The 12,886-nt window shown below is 49.5% G+C and overlaps 1 protein-coding gene across 1 annotated transcript in view; it reads left to right on the forward strand.

Annotated features, from left to right (window-relative positions):
- LOC119405120 (sterile alpha motif domain-containing protein 1) overlaps positions 1-12,886 on the forward strand; it is a 33,329-nt gene continuing 20,443 nt past the window's right edge. Inside the window, exon 1 of the mRNA XM_037671915.2 lies at positions 1-951. Coding sequence (XP_037527843.1) covers positions 151-951 — 801 coding nt within the window. The 5' untranslated portion in view covers positions 1-150. The remainder of the gene's footprint in view (positions 952-12,886) is intronic.

The following is a 12,886-nucleotide window of genomic DNA, read 5'->3' on the forward strand; positions in this document are numbered from 1 at the left end:
CCCTTGTGTTCCGCTGACGGCCGGCTGCCGGCACGGCGCTTTTCGCTCACGGTTGTTATTTTTTTCCGGCTCGTTCCGACGCTCGAAGGCACGCCGAATAAGAACGCATCTCTGGCAGCTTAGGTGAGAGCGCACTTCTTTTACTCCAACATGCCCGGAACGCCGAAGCACAAGGAGATAGTGCTCGACACGATCGACCAACTGCGAAAGCGCAAAGCGCGACCGGACTTCGAGCGCATTTGTCACATGCTCTACCGGCGGCATGGGCTGAGCAAATCGGAGGTTCAAGAGGAGCTCGACCTGCTCGTCGACTCCGAGGCGGTGATCAAAGTGGACTACAAGGGCAACACGAGCTACCGCAACGCCGCGAAATGGGTTCGTTTCAACAAGTCCCTTTCATCGGACACCGGCGCGGCCGCGGCTGCGGCCGCTACTGCGGTCGCTGTCGGTTGCGGGGGCCCGCAGGCGACCACGTTCAAGGTAAGCCGCGCGATCGGCGACGCCGTACGGGACCTGTGGTTCGCGAGCAAGAAGGACGCCGGTGTGTCGCCCGCCGAACTGGACGCCTACTTGCAAGCGAGGGACTTCAAGTGCACCAAGGGAGCGCTCGAACTCGGGATCGACAAGGAACTGGCGTCCGGACGGCTCGTGCGCCTGCCCAGCGGCAAGTTCGCGCCGAGCGAAGCGGAGAAGCAACGGGCCGCCAAACTCGCGGCGTCGCCCCCCCACAAAGTCCCGCCTCGCGTCGTCAAGCCGTTGTTGCAGCAGGCGTGCGAAGGCGCCGTCCCGCCGATCGGAGGTGTGACGACCGCGGCAACATGCTCGGCTCCCGCGAGCAACGGCGTGGTCATCGTGCGCTCACCGACTTCGCCGATCGACAGGACGTCGACCGCATCATCGCTCTCCTCGCCACCGAACGCCAAGCGAGCCAGGCCCCTCAGCAAGCGCAAGGTAACGTCAAAAATACGTTTTCCAAGTTCTCTTTTTTTTTTTCTCACACCGAATCAGTTTTGTTCTGCAGTCGACTTTTCTAGCAGCCATGACGCGTCCGACGTGTTAGTTATCAACCTTTCATTTCTTCCCCCTGAAGCCATGTGCGGCGCGGGATAGTTTTTGTTGAGATTTCAGCCGATACCCGCTGCCACTCAGCTGTTTTTTCGTCCGATATGGCGGAGTCCTTCCTGGAAAAGTTTTTTCTCATCGACTCCCCACGACAAACAAAAAAAGAACATGTCGCGACGTACCAGCATGGACCCATGGCATGCGCGAAAGCGATCGACTAGCCGCGTTGGCTTTTATTTTATTTTTTTTTATCTCGTTGGTGCGCTTATCGCGTGCCTATGCTCGTCTCTGTCGCTGCGAGCGCCGCAGTGCGTTTCATTTTTGGTGGTGACGGGATGGAGGGACTACTACGTGTGTTTGTCGTTCACCCTAAATTACGCGTCCGGATTGCGAACTTCTATCTCCGGTGTACGTTATAATTGCTAGTCTCCCTGTCTGCAATAGCGCGTTCGACACCTGCAACTGTTTTATTTTTTTTTTTTTCGTGCAAGTAACCCAGACCGCTTGGCATCGGGCGATGCTATGCCGTCGTTTGCACTGCGTGCGAGTGCTGGCTTCGTTGCGCAATGCGCGAGCGACGGCTTGTTTGTTGTCCCCCATTTTGTTAGGGCGCGCGTGACACGGGATGGCGCGTCACCGCCATTTGGGCGCACCAACGCTATTGAATGTTGATCTTGTGCCGCGTACTCAGTTGCGTGAATGGCGCATATATATGATGCGACGCTCCTCCGAGAACTGACCATCGGGACCGATGAGTCATATATTCCTGTCAGTGAAGGCTCTCTGGGCTGTTGTTAATATGCGTGACCCCCCAAAAATGCACTGCCGAGGCTGTGACGTCAGCTTTTCTACTCTCGTGCAACAGCCGAGAAAAAGAGGCGATCCTTCTCTCCCTTGAAGGGGTCTATACACTTACAATGACGTCACCGAGCCTGTGTAGCATTGACCTGCTCCCATTATGGAGCTCCCTAATTGGTCGGCTAATGTTGCTTGTTTCGTGACCTAGGTTACTTGAAATTAACCTAGTGTGTATATAAAGGCAAACTTTCATTAGTTTGCTAGTAATCGCACAACTCACACATGCCTGAAAAGCATGCATGTCCTTTGTATCTGCGCTTTAGCCTAAGCCTCTCCTACTAAATTTGACCTTTCCCATATAACCGGCTCGCTTAATTCACCGCAGGTCCCGCCTTGGTACGCATCAAAAGCTTCATAGAAGTGCGGCAACTATTAACACCAATGTATCGAACGCCCTCAGAATTCTTTTCTTGGAGTATAAATAATATTTTTACGTTATTTTCTCGCGCTGCCAGATACGCGAGCAAACGCTAGGTGACACAATTTTTGCTCACTTTTTTAGAAAAATCCCGCCAGACGCCAAAGCGGTAGGAAGCGTCGCCTTGCGGAGGATCGTGCATGGTTATCCCCCTCCCCCCCCCCCCCCCCCCATGGGCAGGAAATCGTGTTCCACTTGTACCCACACAAGAGGGGGGTTATCGTTTGCCCCCGAGCTTGCAATTGGCAGCGTGCGTTGCGTAATGCATGCCCCCTTCCGCGCTGTCCGCGGACATCAAGGGACACATGGTACTAATAAAAACTCGATCCAACTCTCATCTCGGAGTCACACAAACAGCATTCCCAACAAGCCTGGCGCGCAGCCATCGGGTGTACCAAGAGAGGGGTTCTGCGTCACAGAGCCACGTTTTCGGTTGCACGCTGCTTCGCTCTCGATGTCACGCGCCGGAGCTCGCTGGCGCAATTACCTTGCGCCGTTTTCTCGAGAGGCTTGGGCGTTTTTCGCCCTGCGCCGTCGTCCAAATTTGCGTGTAGCGCTCCGTGGTGGTTTCGCCAAGTTCCGGCCGCTATCCGTTGTGTCCTTCCTTCGTACCGCTCTTTTCCGTCACTCCGCAGCTCCGAGGACAGCCGCCCCCGGATTTATCGGCGATAGGCGTACGTCCCCTCCCGCTGATAGCGGCCGAAGGATTCCTCTGCCGCTAGAATTGTTTCTCGCGTGGGTGGTACGCGCGCGCGCAGGTCCTCGCTAGTTCTAGCTGCTTCCGCGGCGATCAACTCACCTCTCTCAGCCTCCACCTCCCGGGTTTTTTTTTTTTTCTGTATTTGCGTGCAAGTCTTTCAGCAAGTTACAAAAAGACGGTGCCGCTCCTCCTTTTTCGCTCGTTGTGCTTAAGCCGCTCCTAATTGCACCCCAACATCACAAAAACTTTTTTTTTTTCGAAAATTACTGTGGGGTTGTCACGCCTCATTGTTGCCTGTCATCCTGCGCATTGTTAACGAGGAACCTGTCGTTCAGGGTACGCACTGTCACTGAAACTGAGAGCGGCTTGAGCACGACGAGCGAGAAAGGAGGAGCGGTACCGTGATAGCGTACCGCATTTCCGCAACTTGCCAAAAGACTCCGTAAACGCGCCGGGGTGCTTTAGTGAGCGAAGAAATACTCGGACGAAAAGGCTAGCAGACGACATTTTTTTCTCGCGGCGGCCATATTGCTCCCCGTTCTGATCCCTGAATATTTTTTTTTTTCTTCCTTCGGGCCGCGCGTTACTCCTCCGCCTGCTCTGCGTGTCCGGACGCGCGCCGGAGCGCGGGTTGCGCTCGCGCGCGCGCGCGCGCACCGTCGGGCGAGCGAGCGCCTGTGACGTCACTGGACTGGCGTGACGTCACGGAAGCAGCGGAGCCTGCTACCTGGGTCCGCGCTGCGCGGGCGGCGGCGGCGGCCGTCGGGGACGGTGGTTCTCTTCGCTTTTTTTTTTTTTTTTCGCGAATAGTTTATATATTTTTTTTTATCCTCGCGCGACGGGGAAGCTCGGGAGATGCCGCGCGCGCTTGTCCCGACCGTGTATTCCGCTCAATAATATCGCTCGTGTGGTTGGTGCCCCGGGAATCGGCCTGTGGCCCCACCGCGCAAGCAACGCCCTTTCTCGGCTTAGTGCACGAGGCGCCGCGAGAAGGAAGTCGTAGTCGGCTTAAAATGCCGGCGCATCGCCGCCATTTGCTCCGTGCTTTCACCCCCCTCTGCGGAGAAATCGCGTCCCTGGATTCGAATCACTTCTCGCTATGGGACATCGCTAGCGCTGCCCGATCGGAGATCGGCGCGACCATTACGATTCGTTTATTTAATGCGTTTTAGCGAATTACACGCGCATCATCTGAATGCATGGGCGTTCGCTTTGGGGCAGACGGGAGTCTGGTCCCGTAGCTGCCATTATTATGCAAGCAGCACATCGAACCTCGTATGTTTCACTGCGGCGACGCAAAGAACCTTGAAAACGGCCTGCGTCCGCATTACGCTTTACTCGGCGCGGATTTAAGACAAAAGGTTGAACGGCTTTCGTAAAATTTGAATCTGCCGTTAGATTGCGAGCTGAATTTAGAGAACGCCTCGTTGCATTTGCGGCACGAAGACTGGCCCTTTGTGTGTCGCTAATCCTTCGGTTGGATTATGGGAAGTGTGCGGGGTGGGTGGGGGGGGGGGGGGGAGGATGGGCCGAACCCTGCAAATCCAGCCTTCTAGACGAGCTGCGTTTCCAAAAGAAAAGCGCTGTCGCTGTTACCTGTAAGTAGGACACGCGTGTGAATCGTGAGATAAATTTCACTTTAGCGAGTCCAATTTTATAGTAAGGCCGTTTCGCTATGTAGACAAGAAACGATCATCGTCGTGGCGGCGCGCGCTCTCATTGTCTTCTTTTTCTTCGTGTTCGGGAGAGCGTGCTAGGAGCACGCTCTCCCGCTGCGCCGGTTTGTCCGGCGTGGGATGCAATAACTCGGATGGCCGAGGAGAGAACGAGTACAGAGAGAGAAATTGGTAGCAAGAAAGATAAGTAGAGAGAAAAACGGAAGAAAGAGAAGAAGAGATAGAAAAAAGATAGAAACGGAAGAAATATATAAAAAGATAAAAAGAGCGAGAAAGAAATAGAGATAAAGAAATAGAAAGAAACGGAGGCAGAAAATAGATTTTAATTAATTAAGCTACTTGGTGCTGAGATTCTCAAGCGACACCCGATCGAGACCTAGCCAATAATCGTGGTTTACAATGTGATCAGGTGAACACTTCGTGCGTCGGCGTGTGAACGCACGTGTGTCCGGTCAAGCCAGCACTAGCCGAGTGCCGACCAGCGCTGCCATGCCCCAGCCTTGCGCGACTCAGTGAAAGCTTTGGATTGAAAAAAAAAAAAATTTTCGCGTCCAGATATACATGTGACATGAGCGCCTTCGCCCACGTTCCTGTCGTCACCTTCCCGCGTACGCGCATCATCAGAGCTCATATGCACGGCCATTAGCAGTGATTAAATTCAGTGCTGCTCCAGTTGCTCCAAGCTGCTTCGAAAGAGAAATGCTGCTCCAAGCTGTGATTTTAGTTAGTAACTGCTCCGAGCCTGCCCCAAAATGGCGTTGGGAAACTGACAATAGTGAACTTCAACCGTGTGACCATCCAGTGAGCCTAAACCAAACCGAAACAAGCTGTATACTATCATCTCTAGTATGCAGCTTGTATACATAGCTACATGTACTGGTTGTACCTGACAATCAGTCTATCTCTGTGAAGTGTGTATGAAATTAGTTCGATATCATACTGATTACTGACTACTGCTGTGACAACTTGATGTGTGACTGATTACGTCTACCACTTCATCAGTTTTGACCTCATTTATGCCACAAGAACTGCCATTTTAAATGTATAGCTCATTTAGTTGTTCTTTTCTTTTTTGAAATTTTCAATGTTGGTTATTTTGGTGAAATATGAAAATAACACATTGCGTTTAAATCGTACCGATTATAAACTGCTGCTTTGGCAATAGTTACATGTGATTGTGGCTGTACTTTTGTAATTTGGCGCTGATTTAAACTCCAGGAGTCATTTGGAATATTTTGATATCGATCTGCTCCAAAAACAACAGCTGCTCCAAACTAGCGTTTTTTCTGCTCCAGAATCGGCTCCAAAAATCGAAATGTCGCTTCCATCACTGCATTAGTGAAGATTACCGAGGACAAAACGAAAAATTGCTTCACGGATGTCGCGCTGATTTGATTAAACGTAATCTCGCTCACCATGCCAGCAATTTAGGCCCAGTAAGTTCTGCCAGTTCTGCACAACAAATAGGTAATTTTTGTGGCAGACTATAGACCTTTTCACAGACGGCTGTCTGGGCGCCGCCATATTCCTCTCTGGGCTGCCCTGAATAGACCTCCAAAAAATGCACTGCAGAGGCTGTGACGTCCGCCTTTGTACGATCCCGCGCGCAGCCCAGCGTGACGGCGTTTTTTCTCTCCTGTGAAAAGGTCTATACAGTGCAAAGGTGAAATAAATGTTGCACCTCATAGACCATATTAAAGTACAAAGACATCTTATTTCGGGAGTCAAAGTGTAATTGTAAGCACGTTTCTATTAAGTATTTTCTCGTTTCACAGCTTTACTAATTTATGGGACGTCCAATCGAAACCCAATTGGCACATCAGTGACGTCAAATGTGAGCCAATTGGCTGAATTCCCATTAGAACCATCCGGTGTGGAGGTTCCTTAACCCGTTCCTATTTATGCATTTTATCGCCAAAACTCTCATCAATCATTCGATCAACTTGACCCCATACATATATCTCGACTGGATATGAAATGGAACTAACACCAAATAGGCATGTAACGAGACCCAACTGGAACAATCCTATAACGCGCTAATTGGTCTCAAAACAATTTCCAATTGGTCCCATATAACAATGCCAAATTCGATTGTCTAATACCAACTGTACTCGTAATGATGTTCAAACATTCGATCGGAAGAGCAATATTACAGTATGGGTTGACTCCAGTTGGAATTGCACAATCAACTGGACTGTTCGACATCGGCCAAACGGAAAAATTGTACACAAATTGTCGTGGCATTTGGAACTGTCGATTCCAGTTGGGGCTATACCAGTGGAGTGCGAGGTTCCAATTGGTTTTCAGTTGCTAACAAAGGGTATCACCAGTTGGAACAACCGACTTTTTTTTTCTTTTACGTGAGTTGGAGAACCAACTGGGTTAGAGCCAATATAGGTTAGCATTCCAGTTGGACATTTCAGACCATACATTTCAAACCCGTTGGATAATGGGTCACACCAACTGGGGCCAGTTGAGACCATCTGGAATTTCTAATGTTTGATTTTTTTTTTATACTGGGGGAGGTCCTGCTTTCGTCATGAAGACAGTACTCGCTACTTTACCGCGGTACTTTACTAGACTTCGGTAGAAAAGCCAGTCTTGAGGGAGAATATCTTGGACAGTCACTGTCACCCGTACCTACCTCGGCAATAATAATAGTAATAATATTACAACAACCCTCTTTCCCGTTTTTCGTTGCACAGTGTTAAGCACTGAGGCGCGGGTTCTATTCCCGGCCATAGAGACCGAATTTCGATGGTGTCTAAACGCCCGTGTACTTGGATTTATATGCACGTTTAAGAACCCAGCTGCTAAAGACTAAGCCGGAGAACCCCCCCCCCCCCTTTTCTCTCCTCTACGAAGCAGGGCCGTACCCAGGAATTTTTTTCGGGGGGGGTTTGCGTGTAGAACGGCTGCCATTTTTTAAGATTTATACTGGCTTATTTTCGTGAATAAAACAAGTACATCGCTTACTTGTAATAATTCGATGGTACTTTTCAATTATTTGTACCCAAATAAAGAAATTGGTATGTCAACCTCAAATTCTGGTTAAAGCAAGAAATAAGTTTGGACAATAGCACCACCAAAGCCGGGGACACCGCGACCAACGGCTCCTGATGAAGTAACACAATGTAACCGCGGTACAAAAACGGTATGTATGTGTTACAAGCTGCCACTCTAGCGTCGCCAGCGCGAAGTCGGCGACGGGAATGGCAGCAGGTTAGGTCGTTCCGTACGTAAGCAGAGACAGTGAAGAGATCAGAGACGTGTGTGGGGAAAAACAAAACTCTAGTGATATTGCAGCACTGCAGAGGAATCTAGGAATATTGCAGAGGAATCTAGTACAACACTTAATACCAACTAACAAAATACATATGAAATCAATAAATCAGCTTACAAGAGAGAAGTATTACAAACTACACAAAACTAACCAACAATAAAACTACAGATGAGAAAGTCTGAAGGTATAAACAGGTGAAGGGATACCTGTGATGACCGGCAGCGTTGAGTCCACGACGATCGGATGCGAGAAGTCAGAGAGAGTTCTGGCACAACTGCGATGTCGGCGGTGTTGCAGCGCTGGTGTTTCCGGGAGGCTAGTGCTTGAAGCCGATCTCGGGCAGGTTGAGCTTACTCGAGATTCAAGTAGCGATGCCTACGTTACAGACGTTAATTTCGCGTCACAACTAGACGAATGGCTAAGTTTAGGTGGCCAGCCGATACGGAGCCACAACCACTTAAGGGATACTCCGTCCGCTTCATCGGTTCGAACTTTCTTGAAGTAAGACGCAAGACTCCTTTGCTTCGTTGTTGCAGAGTGTCTTTTCATTTTGCTGCCGCAATCCTGTGCACGCACACAGAAGTGGCCAGTGGCTCCAAAAGACGTTTGCGACTGCTTCGACTGCCTGGCGTGAACGGCGGGCGATGTTTTCTTCCTCTCTTATCCACTTTACAGTGGCTAGAATGTAGAAGTGTGATGAACGCGCCGGCTCCCGCGTGGCGCATGTGTTTTCTGAACGCCGCTACAGCTGGTGTGCATGCAGGCCCATTATTGTACTCCCGCTGCAGCAAACTGGATTAACGCTACTTAAAGACCTTTTCACAGAAGACTCCATGGGCACTGCATACTCCCCTTAATATACGTGAACCCCCAAGAATGCACTGCCGAGACATTTGCACTCCCGTGGTACAGTCCAGAAAGGAGGTGTTGCTCCGTTCCTGTGAAAAAGTCACCTTTTCACAGACGGCTCCCTGGGCGCCTGCATAATTCTCTCTGGGCTGCGCTAATTAAATAGCCGTGACCCCCCAAAAATGCACTTTGTAGGCTGTGACGTCAGCCTCTGTACTCCCGCGCGCAGCCCAGCTTGGCGGCGTTCTTTCTCTTCTGTGAAAGTTGACCGCTGGTGCCGGACTGTGTGCCGGCTGTATCCTCGCTTTGTGCGCTTTGTAGGGAGGCGCATATACCTTCTGTGTACAGAAGAGGTAGATTTCCTTGCGTGTGGTTAAGGTTGTTCGAAGTTGCTCGGATATGCCAGTCTTTCAGTAGATGTCATCTTCGATGATTCGTTTCGGTGGCGAGGACTACAGTTTGAGAAAAGCTTACCCTGCAGCCTGCGTCCTCGGAATGCGCCGCTGAGTTTTTTCCGCTTAGGGGTTTCGTTCCCTGGCAAATTTGCGCACGTCGTGTTGGTGTTGCCGTTGCTGTCGAACTGTTTACCTTCACAGAAGGAGACGCGCTTTTCGTAGGAACCCAAAGCCTACACGTGCGGTCCGCACAGACGGATAACTTCTCCAGCGGCAATGCACAAGGAAAGCATCTGGAATCAATAAAGGAGCTGCTACGGGGTGAAAGACTCGAAGGAACGCGAGGGCGAAGTGCAAAGCTGTACAAATAGGGCAGGTGCGCGTGCGGGGGAGGGAGCGCTGAGGTGTTCTGGTAAAAGGGTAGGTTTGAAGAAAGGAAGAAGAGGGAAGCAATGCCAGGAAAGTTGCAGTGTAACTTTGGCAGCTGGTGGTCGCTGTGAAGGCGCGTGAATATTTTAGTATCACCCGAAAAGTTAAAGCATCAAAAAAATTTCGGGGGGGGGTCAGAACCCCCTCAACCCCCCCCTAGTTACGGGCCTGCTACGAAGTAATTGGGATGTGTCACCTCAGCCCTGACCTTTTCGTAGTTTTATTCTCACCTACACCTGGCGTTTGGTTTAGACCGCTTATAAAGTGAGTTCGTCGCGGCTACAAAGACTAGTCTGCATATTTACCGTCAAGTGCCTTTGCACTGCAGCACTGCAATGCTTCGTAAAATATCCGGTCTTGTCTGGATTTCTTTGTTTTTATTATTATTTATTTATTTAATTTCTCGCGAGCCTTGAACGAGCCAGTGAGTTAAAACGACGAATAAAACATTGCAGGGTCGTCCGCGCCTCGAGGGCGAACGCCAACTGCAAATCCAGTCTCTCCGCGAATACTATAGTTCTTTTATTTGTATATGGTGTGCAGGTACGTAGCCAGGATCCTTTCTGAGGGGGGGGGGGGGGGCGGCAAGGCCTAATTGTTCGAAAGAAAGTATTTCCATGGCAAAAAGAAAAAAAAGTTGCCCGGGAATATAGAAGGCTGGACGAATTTCAGGGGGGGGGGGGCGCTCCCATCTCCACCCCCCCCCCCCCCTTGCCTACGTGCCTGGGTGTGCGTGTGGCAGTCTGCTTCGTCGCCGAGCGCCAACCAATTACTACGGGCGCTGTGGGCGTATACAGTCTACGGGCCAACTCGGGAGGGTAATCCGATTTCGCGGGAACGGGTCGCGCGATGCTTTCTTTGATCCCGACGCCTCGGCGACGACGACGAACGGTAAACAGTTTCTGTGTTACCGTGCACCGAAATAACTCGCAATTTTGGTCGACGTGCTTTTCTTTTCCTTCTTTTAAGGCGAAAGCCTTAGATGCCTCATCAAACGCGAAAATTGACAGGCGTCCCGCGTCGGCGCCAATACGAGTGATAAAAAAAAAAATAATCGTCACGTGATGACGTCACTGTGACGTCACGTGATGACGTCATCACATCGTCGCTCGGTCAGAGGTCGGCCGATCACGGAGGCTGTGCGAAACCACGTTAGGTGCGGAAAGCTTTCGGTGGGTGGCGGGCCGGGATTAACACATCGACTGAGGGAAAAGAAGATGGCGTTCGCCTTCGACTCGTTTTAGGCGAATGCATAAGGGAACCTGTAATAGTTTTCATTTTTTTTTTATTACAGCGAAGGCGAAACCAATATTCGTCCGTCCTGTGTGGGCAAAAACTCCTAGCGCGTATATGTCAGTCAACTAAATCAATATAACATACAGTTAGGCCAAACAAAGCGCTGAGGCCGTTAGTTGTTGTCTCTAACTGTGGTGCAGTAAATATTACGTAAATTGAAAGTAATTAAAGTTGACGAAAATTCGCCCTTTTCCGTCGCTGGGATCTGAACACACAGCCTTCGAATTACGCTGTGGGTTCAGATCCCACCGTCGGAAAGGGTGAATTTTTATCCACTTCAGTTCCTTTCAATTTACGTAATAATTACTGCAGTACAGTTAGAGACAACAACTAACGGCCCCTGTGCTTTCTTTGGCCTAATTGTCCGTTAGGTTGATTTGGTTGGCTAACGAAGAAACGAGCCCCTCGGAAAAAAATTTTCCTTCTCGTTCTAGCGCGTATGCGTCACAGAAATCGGACAAGCCCCACTATACCGGCTCACTAAAAATGAAGAACGGAAGACGCGGGTGGCAGACGCCAATTAAGATTTTCTGGACAGACGTAACCAGTAATTGAGAAAAACGTTAATGAACCGTCGAGATTAATCTACCGATAAACAAGGGAGCCGCGCGCTTCAACTTCGCAGGTTAGCCATCTGTATGGTGTGCCTGGGCATTGATTTCTTTTTACAGCGAAAGCTGTTATCAGATCACAACGGCAGTGGGGTATAGTTGTCTGCCACCACCACCGGTGTCCGTAACCACTGTCGCGCGAAATATGAAAAAATGAAATAAACAGAAAAATGTCCAGGATTAGATTTGAACCCGGACCCCCTGCGTGGCAGTCGAGTATTCTATACCACAGTGCTATATGCTGGTGTCTGCAACTCATTCGCAGAAAGACCCTATACGGGCGTCATGTCGGGCAAGGAATCGCGTTAACTTGTGTAATATAGCGTGAAATAGAAATTTTGAACGGTCATTCTTAGTTCTTTGTTCTAAGGCGGGAAAGTTTTCACGGTTACAAAGTTCGGGAGCAGAGTGCACGCGCTTTGAACTCTGTCCAGTTTATGGCGGTTAGAAGCGGTGTGTGGGTCCCATACTATCTTGGCATATTTTGTCTTTGGTCGTACTAGCATTTTGTACGCCAGAGATTTCACCTCGGGTGTTGCGCCGCGTAATCTTCGCCTCAGGCTGAGTGTTCCACCTCAAGTCTGTATTAATTCTCATTTCTATGGACCAATCTTTTGATTGCACAATAGTTAACTGTACCAGCAAATGAAACAAGGTGACGTGTAATTGCGAAGTTGGTATTATAAACCGCAATATTTAATCCGCTTGCCACAGCGGCGAGTACTAACAATTCTGACCCGCCGCGCGGAGGGGCTCTCACGGCGAACTGCTGTGTACGAAGTCGCGGGTTCGATAACCGATTAATTGTGAACGCGCGGCCGACGCGTCGGTCTGTAGTTGCCAGCCCAACTCGCACAGTATTCAACTTGATTCACTGCGTGAAAAGGGTATCACGGCAACCGAGGCGCTCCAGCTTGATATATACATGATATATACATGATATATATATATATATATATATATATATATATATATATATATATATATGCTGTGAAATTGTGAATGCGAGCCAAATGTAGTATGAAAGTTCCTTGAATTGATGGATATGTAATAATTGAAAGTAATAAAAATGTAATAAATTTATCTGATATAGATACGCATGCACTCGAGTTTAGAGAGACACCAAAGTAAAACACTTCGTCTGTTTAGACTGATCAATTATTGAATGTGAAAGTTTCATTTTCGAATTTGGCGCTGAAAATCTAGCGCCTCAATGGCAGCGTTACGTCACGGATTTTGAAAGCCTTATTTCGTATTTTGGTCGCATTGGCTCCATAAAGTTTGCTGAAACTTAGCATGTTAAGTCCCT

This window comes from Rhipicephalus sanguineus, chromosome 9 (assembly GCF_013339695.2).
Source record: "Rhipicephalus sanguineus isolate Rsan-2018 chromosome 9, BIME_Rsan_1.4, whole genome shotgun sequence".
NCBI lineage: Eukaryota > Metazoa > Arthropoda > Arachnida > Ixodida > Ixodidae > Rhipicephalus > Rhipicephalus sanguineus.